The sequence below is a fragment of the Sclerotinia sclerotiorum genome, genomic scaffold (genome assembly GCF_000146945.2).
Source record: "Sclerotinia sclerotiorum 1980 UF-70 scaffold_8 genomic scaffold, whole genome shotgun sequence".
Lineage (NCBI taxonomy): Eukaryota > Fungi > Ascomycota > Leotiomycetes > Helotiales > Sclerotiniaceae > Sclerotinia > Sclerotinia sclerotiorum.
The window spans coordinates 872,867-888,489 of NW_001820828.1; the positions used below are offsets into that span (position 1 = coordinate 872,867).

The following is a 15,623-nucleotide window of genomic DNA, read 5'->3' on the forward strand; positions in this document are numbered from 1 at the left end:
GATGTACTGTATGATTAAAGAAATGCATAGCACTATCTAAAAATGCTGAATATCCTTGATAAGGGCAGTGAAATCCTTCATCAGCGGTACGAGATTGAAGGTGCTGAGTTTTGATATGTCGATTAAGACTATCAATGCAAAGGTATTTGTACTCTTGTTTCTCTGGCCCTGCTTCATTATCATCCATTTGCAGAAGGCACAAAATAATGTAGAGACCTTGGAAAGGTTATGAGATCTTGTTGTTATATCAGCAATTAGAGATGTCGAATCTGCGTCTTCTGATAAGGTTTGGGAGTTGATATGTTTTCGAGGCCATCCTTTGGATTTCGATGCTCGATATTGGCGAGGGGATTCTTGGCGTTTGCAAAGTTGGATTAAGTTTTGAACAAGCTCGATCCGCTTTGAATGATCTGATCCTCTGTAAGGCCTGTATGTGGTTCGAAGAGCAATCTGGCTATAGTAGCTCGCTCCTCAAGCTCGTATTCAATTGTTGAAGGGGTGAGGATATCGGCGGGAAGAATTCCTTGCAATTGTCGATCGACCTCGATAGTATGAACAGTCTTGTGAAACTCCTTGATAGTTTTAGCCAGCAACTGTTTGCTTTTTTGGCTCTTCAAATTATTGACTTCAGTCTGTATTTCTTGATGTTTTCTATACCATCTTGTCTCCGCAGCTGATTTGATAGTGGAGTAACCGCGTGCCTCGATGTTCAGAACAGACTCTGCGCTTCTGAATAAGTTGAAGAATGTCGGGATCTTGGCTAATCTCAAACTTCTGCGCATCAGTCAAGTCTGAAGGGGCTCGTTCGTGACGAGATAGTCGGCCAACAGCTCGAATTAGATCTTTTCGTCGTGTAGATCCAAGGTAAATAGCTTGACAATCTGTATCAATGAATGCTGGCATGTAATATCGTTCATAAACATCTCCCCGATGGCCCATGATCTGCCGGCGTTCTTCTGGTGTAACCGACTCTATATCGACAGGAAGTCTCAAGAGCAAGAGAAATGTGTGGTCTGAAATTTTGGATATAAGGAAAAGAACTTGATAAGGATAAGAGATAGAATAAATGGGAAAGATTGAGAGAATTTTGTATGAAAAACCTACCATTCAACCTCCTCCCAAAAGCTCGCCGCAAATCATAATCACAGATTGGTTGTCGCAACTATCGCTGAACGAATTGATCCACAACGGACTGTTTACCGACTCAAGATCAAAAAACCATCCATCCTCGATTATATTCCCATTCCATTTATTCGATCTGTATTTGAAAAAATTTTCAACTTCTATCCATGTCTCAAAATTTCCCATCCTGAATGGTTTCTACCACCCACAGTTATCCTCAAAAAATGCAAGCCTGATTGGGATGATGAGTTTGAGGTTGAAAAACGCATCTACCGTCGCCTTCAACTTCTTCAAGGAAGATTCATACCCTATTTCTATGGAGAAGCTATATACAATGGATCATCTGCCTTGGTCCTATCAGAAATTATTGGCCGAAGATTGTTCAATATCACAATGGAACATGGAGAGGACGCAGAATTTGAGAGAAAACTAGAAGAAGTTTATACAGCATTAACTAGTTACAGAGTAATTCATGGGGATACAAAGTTAGATAATGCTATGGATGTTGGAGATCGAATAATGGTTATTGATTTGCAGCAAGCTATAATCGATGAAACAGAATTTGCTAGAAGTACTAACAGAGGAAATGCGAGGGGCTTACTGTGTGACCTTCAATTGAACTGTCAATACGAAGATGAGGCAAGGCAAAGGAAGAGAAGAGATTGAAAGAAAAGGCGGAGGCAAAGGTAAAAAGAAGAAGTGTTGGGTTTCTTAAGACCAGAAAGAGTATCAGATTGAATTGATTGATCCTCTAGCTAAGCAGTTAAGCTGCGAGTATATATTCAAAAAAAATGAAGGAATAAGATTAGGTATTCAGCCTTCGGAATTAAAGTGCTTTGAAATCAAAATATTGAAAGCAAACAAACAGTATACCAAGAAGGAAAGAATGAATTAAAAGTTGAGTTTTGTTTGCTCCTTATATGCATCATGCAATATATATGCATATGCTGCCAAGATCCCAGGAGGTCAACAAGAAGGTATAGTAGGAAAATCCTAATTTATCACTTATCTAATGTATTGTTAGGCTTTGGGAGCTGAGACATTCAAATCAACGTGGAGAGGAATAAAATGGGCTTGGATTGGGATAGGAAGAAAGGATTTGAATACTTTCTTTGTTGGCTGAGTAGGCAAGCCTGGGTAGTTGAGCACCAAGTTGAGTAGAGATTGCAATAAAAGGAATGGTCAAGCAGGAAGAATAGGTTGTGGTAGAGGTTCACATCGTACTCATTCATGTTATACGATTTAAAAATTCCCCTCAATTAGAAATTCCATTAAAAGGTTGCTTTTATATTGTGATCACTTTTTGAGTTTTGTAGAATACTGTACCTGAATCGCTGCTTGCGTCCTGTGCGGGAGGGCGTCATGAATTTCCTCCCAAGAACAACCGTCCTTTTTCATCCTTACTATCGTCTCGTGCTCATCTGCCTCCCACCGAACGCGCTTCCCTTTAGGTCCTGCTGGGCGTACTTCGGAATGTAGAATACTGTAAGAGCTCCGGGTCTACGCAAATGTATCAGCACCTAATGCTTCCGCAATAATAGGCAGATACAAATGCTCCGGTACATATTGTAACTGAAATTCGAGAGTGTATGTGGTATTGTTCCCAATTATAGTACATTTTAGAAAGCCTTGAAACTGCTATTCTCGATACTCGGTAATGGTTGCCGGTTCTGCATATATGGGGTTCACAGGGGATGATGGTGAATAGCAGTGATTACCATCGCTGATCGTTGATGAATACCCACCAAAGTTCGATTTGGAGGAGTCGATCATGGTAGATGAAGCAGTGGAGGATGGATCGATGATAGGAAGTCGTCAAGGATGATCTTCTGCATTATTATGTCGGGATGAGGTTTGCTTGTTATCGATAAGAAGTGATCGAGTTCTTCGCTGTTTTGCAGGTTGTATATTGTCGTCATTCTCACTATCTTTGTCAATCTCAGTTTCGGATAGATATCGCTGCTTTCTGCATCCCTATTGTTTATTATTTTCCCCCTCCTTTATCGATCCTACAGCTATATCCCTGTGCTGCTGAAGGAAGTATGATGAAGATCCATGCTCAAGCTCTTCAGGGTCACTGTAATTGGAATCACTCTGATCTTGATCGCAAATAATCAAAGGATGCGATAGCTCGATTGAGTAGTCCACAGAAGAAGAATAGGAGTTATCCATTGAGAAATTCTCTTGCTCATCTGAATTTGATTTATTATCTTCCAGTATTAGAGTATCTATATATAATCAGAAGATTGCTTTATTATCGTAATCAAGAGTATCCATACCTTGAGTATCATAACCCTTTTATAATCCTTTTATCAAGGTCTCCTAGTACAAACAGGGATCAAGGATTGTTTCAATTGATGAAGAATCGTCATCATATATTCTTGGCGAAGCTATCCTATCCTCCCAAATTTTGTTTTCTAAGCTTGAATCCTCTTTTGTATTCATTTGTGATATACTATATGATATAGGGAGATCGATATTGTAGTCATTATCGATAATGTTTTCTATATTATTATTCTTTGTATAGAAAAACATTAACTATTATTAGTAAGGAAAAAGAATATCTTAGGATCTTATTTTGGGCATATATTCCTTGAAGTTCTGAGCCTGAATCATTACCATCATTTGATCTCTGAGTATCGTCAATTAATCTTCGATCTGGCACAATATGCTGCTCCTCGACAGGAAAGCTATGTTTCTGAGTGATTGCCCTTCTGGAACACGGAGCAGTGGGCATATAGGTATTATAAATGGGTTCAAAAGAAGTCATTTTGAGAGTATAAAAGTGATTGATAATATTTTGGAAGCTTTTTGCTCTCTCTAGATAATACAAGTAAATCGAATTGCTTTGATGAGAAATAAAGAAAAAGGAAGCAGGAATGAGGGAGAAAGTTTAAATACGTTTCTCCTGCAAGCAGGGTATCCACTAGAACGTACTCTCTTTAACTTTCGGTGAGCGCTCCTTATCTCATACATTCGCTCATCTAGCCGGCGACTCTTAGCTCTCTAGCATACTGGTCATAACCGGCGGATAGCCTCATTGCAGAAATGATTATAGCTCCAAGCGAACCATATTCCAGCAGAAGGATCAAGTATATCGCATCCTTAATCTACTTCCATTTCCTACTACACCTCTTGTAATCACCAATATACAGTTCAAATGCTTGCAGCGTCTGGCTGGTTGTTTTGAAGTCCACGATAAACTACAGGGTCTATGATAGTGATCAGTCTATTTCATCATAAATCAACCCAAGTCAAAGTATACACTGCATATCACTCGTCTTGTAATACGGAAAGCTTACCCGAATTCTTTTGCTTTACACTAAAGGGATTCGCAACACAATCGAGCAACCAAGCAGGTACATCACTATTGTGAATTATTTCTACGATTGGGCAATGCGTAATAAGGGGCTAGGAAAGACTGAGACAAATCCCTTCATCACTAGCGCTATCGAGAGTATGATTGAGAGGGATACAATGGGTAAGAAGGTAAATTGGACTTTATTGTAGGCCTCGGCGTGTATTTTGGCTCGTATCATTAAAATTGTTTGATTGATTGCTATTCCGAGAAATCAATATTTGTCGAATTCGCAATAGTAGCTTGATTCTGATAGCTAGGAGAGCTGCCCTCTACAAGCTTCCGCGTACCCTCAACATACAAACACCTCGGTCCCGATACAGACCCCTTCGCGCAAGATGCGTCCCTAACGTCGCCAGGCTAACGTCATTAACCTTGTATTCTCAGTATAGAATGCGTCTATCTTGTAGATTCCCACTCTGTATATTCACAATTGACCAATCTCGGCGTTATTTCGCGATCGTCAGTGACAGTATGTAAATAGAACCTTCCCTTTGTAGAAACGAGACTGTGCAGCTCCAGATGATCGTATATCCGCTCTGGCGTCAATACAATATCCTTTCAGTAATAGGATATTGAGCTGATGATCCTTCTCAGCTCAATATGAGGTCCATCCTTTTGACATGACCACAGCTCTAAATAGAGCTTGTTCCGAGGTCATACGACCTGTCCCCTTGTAGATATCCATGGAACGACCCAGGCCTCGAGCTGCCAGCGTTTCGTTGTCGATACTCAAGAGATTGCAGTGTATAGTAAATATAGGTTGCTCTCATCACAAATCAACCCCAATCAAAGACAGACTATATATATCATTATTTCGCTATGCAGAAACTTATTATGATCCTTTCTTTAGCATATAAGCTATTCATAGTGCAGTGAGACAGTAGGAGTACCCTATGCTATAATGAGGCACTTCTTTGATTGGCCAAATTGCAATGAAAGCAACCAGGCCCAAGGGTAAGAGTACTGCAGTTGGGCTTACTGAAGTGATTGTTGTAATGATCACAACAATACGCTGGTGAGAATGGAAAGCCGAACTTCTGTCTCCTTCGTAACTCGGCCAGTAGAATGCGAGTCAGTTGATTGATCGTCATCATAACAGCCAAAGGGCATCGAGTTCAAGGTAGTAAATCGAGATTTGTGATTTGAGATGGGTAATGCCGTCGACGTTTTTCAGCTGCGGCAAGACCGATGTAAGCGGAGACTCGATGTGGGGCGGTATGGGAAGGGACTTACAACGCAAGTCAAGTCTGAATGACCGAACAAGGACGTGTTGAAAGAGAACTAAAGAGACAGAAGATCGAGGAGAGAGGAGCGCGATTCTTATAGATGTTGAAAGCGGCGGCTGGGCTCGTGCACGCACGTTGCCTGATGCGGCGGCCGTGTAACGATACTGTACTAAAGGCAGCGGCTGCCTAAGGTTCGTCGGTTGGTAGTTATGGGTTAAGGCTTTATCACTGGTATTCACTTGGAAGTGAATTCGTTACTAGATCAAGTAGAATGTAGGTAAACTAATTGATAACTAAGTTGAGCACGAAGCTTCTAAACTATGAAACTACTCTGACTATATAATGAACGATAAAGGGAGCCCCTAGGAGCTTTCTGGCTCCTAGGGCTCCTTATTACGTGATTAATGATGGTGCGTGCGCATACGATCTGTGACGCCTCACACCTCCGGGTCACGTGGCATGCCCCGTTTGTATTTAATCATAGGAAAACTCTCTACTCTTGTTCTAAGGGATGCGAAGACTCAACACCTGTACGCGGTGCATCCTACGAACCTCCAGCTCTCTTATGAGAGTCTGCAGAGCTAAGTTTGAGTTATTTGATGGAGTCGTGGTAATTGGAAGAGGAAGAGGCGCCCGATCACGACGTTTTTACCCGTTTGCGGTTTTTTGACAGTTGCATTATCGAAATGCGCTCTCTACAACACTACCTTTATTACGAAACAAAGGACAACACCATCATCTACGACAATACGCCACGAAATCATCTCACTTCTTAAAAGTGAGACTCCTCTGGAACATATAATACAACTCGACATCTTTGACGCGTATATGTTATATACTGTATACCTCCCATGATCGATACGACTGAAACGACAACAATTTATATACCTTCCATACGGGAACACCGGAGGAGTACTGTTGAAGGACCTGAGCTGATGACGAAACTTATTCTGCTCTCATTCAGCGAAGGTATGCTACTTACGGAATCGGGACATCCGTACAAGCCATTACCTATGCATGCTATAGTTACACTATATGAGGATTGGTGCTCCTTTATAAGCTTTCTATTGGCAGGATGATCAGAATGAGGACGAGGCAATCCTGACGGTGGGCGATTACAGTACGTTCTGGTATATAAGGAGTAATTGGATTGATGGTATCGGGAAGGGGATCAGGGATGAAGGGTTTTCGAGTACAATGTTTTAATAGTATGAGGGGAAGGGAGAGAGATCAAGAGCCAGTGATCTAGTGGACGAGGATGACCACAATTACAACCCCAAAAGGCCTACCGGCCCAAACCCCCCCTGCGAAGGCAATCATGTAAACCCTGCCCTAGCCCCCTTTAAATTGTATAAAAATACTCCCTCTAGCTAGCTAGTAAACCACTCAGAGGCTTCTCCTCTGAGCGTCATTTGTCCAAAACTGGAATAGATGGCTAAGGTTATCACGCGCCAAGGCGCGTGGGCCTACGGCCTATGACGATAAACACAATCAATCAATCAATCTCTACTCTTGTTTTCCTTCTTCTTTTCTCCTTAGCTTAGTATTTTCTAATACAAGATACTTTACCCAGTATTCTTGAGTGTGACACGATCTTCAGGTGACCAAGATCACATACTAATTCGATGAAATCTGATCGTGTTTGTACAAGGCCTAAGCTCTCCTAATTAATCAGTTTGCTACCATCGTAACACCATCAATCCTAAGGGGGAATGGGGCCAGGCCGCTAAACTGGGGGGGGGGGGGGGGGGAAGCAAGCACCACGACTGAGATTATAATGAAAAAATAAAAATAAAATAAAAAACAAAATTAGTTATAAATTTTCTCATTTTGATTTAAATCAAATACATTAAATAATAAATTGATTTATTCAAAAATTTAAATTATTAATTGCGACGGAAATCCCTGCTTTCCTCCCACCCTTATTATATAAGAAACCTCAGGTACATTAACCATGTCCACACATGATACGATTACTCGGGATTAGTATGCGATTTAGGTGGTCTGAGGATCAGATCCGAACAAGTACTATGTACCAAGAGTTATCGATAAAGTAAGATCATTGAAGGGATAAATATGACTTCTTTTTGCCTAGCCATTACGGCTAGCCCATTCATTCGTGTATATATAGATTAGCTATCCCCATCTACAGGTGCTCTTCACCTGTAGATTTTAAGTTAAATAAAATTGCTGGTCTATAAACACCCTTTTGGTCACATTAATCAATATCTTATATTCATTAACAGATGCCGAAATTTGTCAATGCCCCGGAACAAATCTATTATAAAGAAATGACCATATACAGATAAGATTTGTGTAATACTTCAAATAGCCCCTCCACAAACCCTAAACCAGATAAGGAATGCGCTGTAGATTTTTTGACTGTACGAGTATATAGACCTAAGCCACTAAACTATCAGCTCCCAACTCAGAGACTCTGAACCTCAATAAAAATGAGAATATCTACGTCAAGTAAAAACGAAAGCTTTTCCCGATGTGACTTCGAAGTAAAAGCTAAAAGGAGCATTTTGAACACCTCGGCATAATAATGATGGCCCATAGGAAAATGTCACTAGCAAACCTCCATGCGAAAAAGGGAACGATCACAAATGAAATTATTCCAGAAAAATAAGTGAACTCCATTGTATGATACATAAAAGGTTTGCCGTCTTCCCACATAAAAGCAAGTAAGCCAAACCATTCCCACGCCATATGTCTCTTTTTCCCCACGCCACCAGAAGTTTTGCCAACCGTTAATTTTCTGTCATACAGAAGGTAGGCAAGGAAACATTAATCATGTAAGATGCATTAAATAGAAGTTTTTATCGTTCCCTGTTCCCACCATAAGTATAGCAGATCTTGCAAAAATCCCAATTCCCTTCACTCGCTATGCAGTAGACAAACCGGAAAGATCTGTAACATGAACGCCGAATGTGACCTGAGAGGTTATGTAACAATGAGGAGACAGATCTTGGATTTGTAAATGTTTGGTGTGACACATCTATATGTCTGTGCCGGAACCAAACTAACCAGATCTTTTGATGGTGTGCAATCTTATCTTGAAAGAGACCGCTGCACAATAACAGCAATTCGATCAGCGACCTGATGTTTGTTAGTCATTTGAGTAGCGTGGGAGTACGAGGTGTCTTACATCTGGTGTCGACTTGATATATGGTAAGTCAAAGAATGTATATTTCTCGTTTTTCACGAGTTCGATGACCATGTTAAGCACGCCCCAAGGTATTGGGAGGGAGATGAATGCTCTTTCCAGTAAAACTCGAAGAATTTGTTGACTAATATCTGACTCCTCCTGATCATTGACATCATTTCCAAATAATTCCAGAAGCGCTTGGACAAAATAGTGTGTATGTGCGTTGGGGAAACGAAGCTGATTGACCATGCTAGTTAGAAGATAGTGTCGAGCTTCTGGATTAAGTTCATGAACAAGCATCGAGATTAAAACAGCGTCAGTGGAATTGCGAGCGAAACTGTTGAGTTCTCCCTTTTGTCTTGCCCTTGTTACAGCATACATACAGATGTGCAAGACGAGAGACTCGATCAGTTGCAAGTCAACATTAACAGGTACAAATCCTGCACCAGTCACATCTGCTTGCTTGCGTTGTATAGTGTGTGTGATGTGGGCCACCGCATCTTCTGAAGGGCCATTTTGTAAGGCTTGTTCAACGATTTCGAATAGACCGGTTGATTGTAAAGTACGCTCAATGTCGGCAATGTTGACGATCTCTGGTGATAGGCGAATCTCTTCAATGCGTTCAATTTTCAACCCTGGCTGTAATGGATCTGGTAAGGTAGGCATGGTTGGATGAGCGCTAAGAATGAGATTCAACAGTTGCACGCAATGACTTGGTACCTTGGCGCATAACTTTGAGGAGTGTGCGACTACAAAATCAGGATAATCGTGCTGTAATACAACAAAGAATTTTAGAGTCGCTTGGTAAATATCCCGTGCTGCTGAAGATAATTGTAGTGGCTTCAGTAGTTCGCCCATGTAAGAAAGCAAACATTCGGCAAGTTTCGCAAATGGCTGCCACCCCATATCATCTGGAAGTCCCATCAATGGAGCAAGGAAGAAACGGTGGGAGATCAAGGTCATCCAACCGTATACAAAGCCTGGGAAATAAGCTGGCTGAAGCTTGATGAGCTTTTCAGCAAATGTCAAAATAATTTCACGGTTCTCGGTTTCAGATAAGTCGGCCGAGAACGTGTTCAAGTGACAAAGTATCGAAGAGAAAAGCCTTGTGAAGACCTTCTGATTGAAACCTTCACCACGCATGACATGGTGATGATTCAAAACTAATGTTATGACGGACAGAATCGATTCCAGGAAAGCAGCCTTATCACCTTTCACTTCTCCTTCGCGCTCATAGCCCCTAATCAATAAAGATATAAGCTTTGCCAATGCATCTGTAGGGATGTAGGCATCGTTGAGGAAGCCATGCATTTGAAATTGCTGTTCGAAACGTTCGACCGATGTGTCTATTGAAAGACGTAAAAACAGGCACAGGTCTTCTTTGTCGTTGATAAGCTGCCTGTTGTACATGTGAGATATAAAAACAAGAGCTGCCCTTTCCGGAGCAATGGGGTTGCTGAACAAGTGAGCCCATTCCTCGAAGACATATTCCATTTGATCTTGACGGAATGCAAGACGGTCATCTTGACTGCGACCGACACTTTTTGGAAGAGCAGAAGCTGCGAGCTTCTCCTTGAGTTGTTGGCCAACTTCCAAAGTAGGATCTTTTGAAATCCATTCGAAAGCGACTTCCAAACTTTTCGCGACATCGGTATACAATGCTAGTGGTCGATCGTTTAAGAAAACCTGCTCCAATAGAGAGAGAAAAAATTCTAGTGTTCCTTCTTTACGCTCAGCCAAAGCTGTAGAGGTGGCGAGGTCGACACGTGCCCAATCAATCATTTCAGCCTTGACCAATGCAACAATCAAGGGCACATGGAGAAGCGCTTCTCCAACTTGCTGTCCAATGATCATAGAAACGCGGACAGCACAACGACCGCCGATTCTGATAATGTTCTCGAGGACATGTACTAAGCACTCAATCACCAAAGTGTTTTCACTGCCACTAAAGACTATTCCACAGATTTGCTCTGCAATCCAGATATCATAAGGTTCTTGCCCTTGCTGGCTCCTGATAATCAAACTGTACAAAGCATCTAGAATCTCAATGACGGGATGTGGTCGAGGAAGATCCATATAGTGCTGCTCTGGAATATCTGCAGTGGTTTGTTGTAAGTCAGTCAATAGCCTTTGTACTTTTTCTGGTAGTCCTTGGGGGTTCATAGCCATATTAGGCATTCTTCCATTTGACAAAGCAGCTGAAGGTTGGCTGTAAGGAGGTTGGTGGTTGTTGATAAGTGGCATTGTAGGAGTCTCAGCAGGCGTTGGGAGGTTTGGAACAGCAGGAAATTGATCCCGTAACAGATCATTGGTGATTGATGTTGTTGCATCTGAAGCTGTAGCAACATGAGTGGTACCGGCCAAAGAGCCTGCTACTGAGCCCCTATCGGCTATCGGTAGTAGTCGCGGCTGACGAGCGAACTCATCGTATATGGCCATTTGCTCCTGATTGAGGCCAGTCAATGACGGCTGCAACTTATATGGGCTTGGAATTGTCCACGCCCAACGGCTTAGTTGTGGATCAATATATGGATCATCCGGTCGTCTCATATGGTGGACACGGCGTGCCTCCAACTCTGGCTCGAGTATCTCTTCAATTTCAGGTACAGCACGCTCCTCGGCCTTCTTTTCAACTTGGCTGCAGGCCAAGTCGAGGTTAGAATTTACACACATGATTATAGTTCCCTCAGGTAACTGATGTTCAACAGATAATGTTCTGATGTAATTTGTCATGCTTGCGCGCAATGGCTCTTTGGAAGTAACCAAGGCAAGGCTACCAGCAGTCTTCTTAACCATGTTGATAGCTGCAGAGCGTACACGAGCCTCGTTCGGCTCGGTTGCGAAGTCTTTGTGTATCATCTGAGCTGTCGAGATAGCAGCAATAGTAACAGAGCGTTCCACAACAGGCGAAATGATCTCATGAACTGCTCGTGTAATGGCCGTTTTGAGAATATCGTGCAATTGACGTGTGTTCACCATGTCGTTGCTGGGCGGGTAAGTAAGAAGAGGCCCAAGATCGGGCATGGTAGCAAGGATTTCTTGTGGAGAAAATCTGCCACTGGCAATTCCACCTCCTAAGCCATTCACAGAAAGGTTTTCAAACCTATCCAGGCCATCGGGTACCGCCATTGTCTCGGTGGCCTCCTCAACAGGAGGGATGCGACTCTGGAACTCTGTGGAGGGTTTGATGCTCTTATGATCCAGATTCAGCCCTTTACAAAGAACTTCTATTTCAAACTTGAGGTTCAGCTTAAGCTCCGCATTGTGATATAACTCAATTAGGAGGTGAATGATATCCATAAGCCACGGATTCGGAGGTTTGAACACAATCGATTTTCTACCTTCAATGAGAACTTTGCAAACGAATGGAATGACAATAATGAGTCGTTGTGTGTCGCAAGCTTCGAGCAATAGTTGTTTGAAAGCGATATTCCTGTGTTTGATAGGCTTATCTTTCGCGAGTGTCATTGAGCCCAACCAGCCACCGAGATTCTTCAAATGCGTGCGCTCTATTGACGACTGCAGAGTGCTTTCAGCATTAAGCAGCCTCGAAACACTGATAAAAGTCTCTCTCAGCAACAGCTTCCATAAAACCTTGTCTTCGAAGAGTTCAACAAGCCCAAGATATAGTTCGTGGTAGTTGGGCATAATCTTAGCCCGTTCCTCAACTAGGTGACCAGCAAACCATTTTTGATGCGTCTCACCAAGGGCGTTTTTCAACTCGATGAACTTCGATCCTATGTTAAGCTCGGTTATGTTGTTTAACAAGAATTGGACTTTGTCCTGTGCATCGTCGTCAGGGTCTTTGAAGTCTGAATTGGGAGGAAGCGGGTCCACGTTAACAGAGTTAAACGGAGGTGCAGCAGGCTCAGCGGCCAGCATTTCGTCGATATTGCCATTTGTGATTCCGCCCCCATTCATCAAGTCGTTGTGCCCGTTGCGTAACATATCCTCTTGTTGGTCATGGATGACCTTCTGCGCCTTTTTCCAAGGTTCCGTACTTTCAAGGCCAGGTACTTGCAGCAGTTGATGACAGAATCCAGGCCATTCCGGTAAACGAGGAGTAAATTGGAGCAAAGCTTGCAATCCAAACTTGTACATTGATTCCTCTGGGAGGTGATCTCGAACTGCTTCAAGGATCATGCCGAGACCAATCTCGAGGGGTAGATCGGCGATGAGCTTATCCTGAATAATGCCACCAAACAAGACAGCAGTGGTTGCAAGAGCCTCCAATGGATAGGTGGAATAGAGGGTATATTCGTCAAAAAGACCATGGATCATGCAGGCAAACACATCTTGCTGGTAGGGATCACGGGCAGATTTGTATCCAGCTAATGCATCAACAATCTGTCGTACCTTGAGCTCTTGGCTATACATTTGCTTATAATGCTGTTCCATCATGTGCTGTGCGTCCTCGCTAAGCATGTTCGTTACCGAACCGTTATTATCAATAATTCGGTCTAGCTCGTCATCCTGGCCATAATTAATAAGGCGAGGGTAGGCAGTGATACAAGTTCGCTGTACTGCGATCAATTGTGCTGAGGGCTCTTTTGGTAGGATTTCCTCCAAAACATTTAACATTGCGAATACAGTTTTGACAGGTAACATTATACTGTGTTCTCGCTGGGTACGCTGATATGCAAGCTCGTGTTGAGCTTTGATGCTCAGGAATGTCAACAAAGCCGAGCCGAGTTCTTCCTCCCGTGGCGAATTCGTGGCCTTCCAGTCTTTGAGATCCAGTAAGCTACGGGAATGTGCTAGGGCAGCAAGGTCGAGCCCAAAGCCATTTAGCATCGAGGCCAATTCATGGAGCCACTCATGTTTTATTGCATGATCTAGTATAAGAGTAAGCTCGAGGGGCGCTTTAACATGTGCGTCCATTAAGCGTTGTGCCACCCAGGTCTTATCTTTTCGCCACAAGCTTGCTAAGACGAAATCATAGTTGCCATCAACTCTGAATAGAAAGCGTTCGAAAAGGTTGTTGATTGTCTCTACTGCTAGATCAGGCCACGGCCGCGGTACGCCGAATGCTGAGACCAGGAATATGTCTAAATTTGGCACGACCACTTCTTGGAACAATCGTTTAGCTTCAACAGTTTCCGAGCAGTGGGGCTCTCTAAGGGCAACGATAAATACTGATGTTAGCGTGATAACGGACACGAGCGGATGCCTTATTGCCCATTCAGCACGTTCTCGAATCTCTGGCTTCGCATCGACATAGTCCTCTAGTGTGAAGGATGGCCTGAGCTTTGGAATGGTGGAGGCATCAAGCTCGTTCGGGCTCAATGACGCGTATGCACTGATGAAGGAAAGCTGGGTTTCAGTATTTTGCCATGCACCACCGAGAAGTTGCGGAATGACTGTAGGATCTTCAAGGGCAATCGGTCGAATAGATTCGTACACTGCCAAGAATTGTTGTGGAGATATTCTGAGGTCTGGCGTATCGAAATGTCGTACAACTTGACACCAACTGAACCCTGGAGGGACTTCCTTGCGAAGACTGTTAACCAATACTTGCGAAGAGAATGTGGGGGTTCGACTGATGGCAGTATAGAGTAGGGCAGCAGCGACTTGTGCTTCGTCGAGGTTGATATCACCGGCGTTTCGAATGTGATTTCTACATGCATCCTCATCCGAGGTGAATGCAGACCCAACCTTTTGTATGCATAATATCAATGGGTTGCTTTCTGTGATTATCGACATTAGGAAAAGCGCTGCGAGAACTTCTGTGGGTGCGGGAATATCTTGTTCAGGGTGGTCGCGAAAGCGGTAGTTGATTGCTCGAAAGAGTAGAATCTGCGCTTGGTGATCAAAATTCGGTGGATGACCTTGGATAAATCGATCGACTATCGTGGCGAGGAAGGAGGGAGTAAGATCTTCTTGACCTTGATTCACCTGGGATAGAGCTTCGACAAAGCCTTGGTAGTTTGCCGATAGGATAGCATCCGCTGCGGAACTGTTAGCTTTTGATGGAGAGGAAGGGATGGTTAAGGAGAAGAAATTAGTAACCTTTTGTTTTGAGATCTGACCTTGATCCGGTTTTGAAGGCAAGTGCTAGAATAGTCTTCTCGAGCGCATCTAGCTTAAAATGGTCCATAAAGGTCGAAAGGTCAAAATCACGAAAGATATCTTCATTCCCCGTCTCTATGGACTCCGCAATCTTCCCAGCTTGATCGACATCATGGGCTACCTTGTGTACTTCATTCACTAAGATCTGGTAGTTGCCTGAATTAAGAACGGGTCGATTAATGCCGGGAAATATCTGCGGTGCGTTGCCAACCACAAGTCGGCTGAAGTATTTTGAGAATACTTCCATGCCGTGCTCATCAACTAGCTACAAGCTTCATGTTAGATGGAACTAGGAGGTTGAAACTACGAGGGTACTTAATTTACACACCTTTCTGAGCTGTTCAGCTTGCTGTTCCCACTTTGTGCGATCTTTATCTTCTTTAATGGTACCGAGTAATAGGTAAACCTGAGCGACGACAATTTTATTGACTCCGCTGGCACCGATTGGACTGTTTGTAGATGGACTTGCGCCAGCACTGAATGTACTATGATGCGAGCCGTGAGGTGAATGACTAACTCCTGTCACAATTGTTTGCGCCGGTGAAGGTGTGAAAGTCCCCCCTCTTGAATTGACCATCGAAGATAGTTGTATTTTGGCGCAGACCCACTCCCGCAGAGCTACCTCTCAATCTTGTTCAAGATGAAAGGTGATCTATCTGGGAGGAGTGGACATGGATGAATCGTGTTTAAAGTT

At 43.0% G+C, this 15,623-nt stretch overlaps 6 protein-coding genes across 6 annotated transcripts; 3 read left to right on the plus strand and 3 right to left on the minus strand.

Annotated features, from left to right (window-relative positions):
- Positions 1 to 374: 374 nt before the first annotated feature.
- SS1G_06638 (predicted protein) lies at positions 375 to 782 on the minus strand (the record flags this gene model as incomplete). The annotated part of the gene is made up of 1 exon (XM_001592347.1): positions 375 to 782. One exon carries the CDS (start codon positions 780 to 782, stop codon positions 375 to 377), a length of 408 nt encoding a protein of 135 aa, XP_001592397.1.
- A 733-nt stretch (positions 783 to 1,515) lies between these two features.
- Positions 1,516 to 1,788, plus strand: SS1G_06639 (predicted protein; the record flags this gene model as incomplete). The annotated part of the gene is made up of 1 exon (XM_001592348.1): positions 1,516 to 1,788. The coding sequence occupies one exon, from the start codon at positions 1,516 to 1,518 to the stop codon at positions 1,786 to 1,788; it is 273 nt and encodes a 90-aa protein (XP_001592398.1).
- A 1,149-nt stretch (positions 1,789 to 2,937) lies between these two features.
- Positions 2,938 to 3,892, minus strand: SS1G_06640 (predicted protein; the record flags this gene model as incomplete). The annotated part of the gene is made up of 4 exons (XM_001592349.1): positions 2,938 to 3,096; positions 3,136 to 3,350; positions 3,456 to 3,626; positions 3,742 to 3,892. 4 exons carry the CDS (start codon positions 3,890 to 3,892, stop codon positions 2,938 to 2,940), a joined length of 696 nt encoding a protein of 231 aa, XP_001592399.1.
- Positions 3,893 to 6,560: 2,668 nt separating this feature from the next.
- Positions 6,561 to 6,788, plus strand: SS1G_06641 (predicted protein; the record flags this gene model as incomplete). Its single annotated transcript, XM_001592350.1, has 1 exon — positions 6,561 to 6,788. One exon carries the CDS (start codon positions 6,561 to 6,563, stop codon positions 6,786 to 6,788), a length of 228 nt encoding a protein of 75 aa, XP_001592400.1.
- Positions 6,789 to 7,140: 352 nt separating this feature from the next.
- On the plus strand, positions 7,141 to 8,150 carry SS1G_06642 (predicted protein; the record flags this gene model as incomplete). The annotated part of the gene is made up of 3 exons (XM_001592351.1): positions 7,141 to 7,169; positions 7,697 to 7,762; positions 8,042 to 8,150. The coding sequence occupies 3 exons, from the start codon at positions 7,141 to 7,143 to the stop codon at positions 8,148 to 8,150; spliced, it is 204 nt and encodes a 67-aa protein (XP_001592401.1).
- Positions 8,151 to 8,821: 671 nt separating this feature from the next.
- On the minus strand, positions 8,822 to 15,506 carry SS1G_06643 (hypothetical protein; the record flags this gene model as incomplete). Its single annotated transcript, XM_001592352.1, has 3 exons — positions 8,822 to 14,808; positions 14,870 to 15,194; positions 15,258 to 15,506. 3 exons carry the CDS (start codon positions 15,504 to 15,506, stop codon positions 8,822 to 8,824), a joined length of 6,561 nt encoding a protein of 2,186 aa, XP_001592402.1.
- Positions 15,507 to 15,623: the final 117 nt, after the last annotated feature.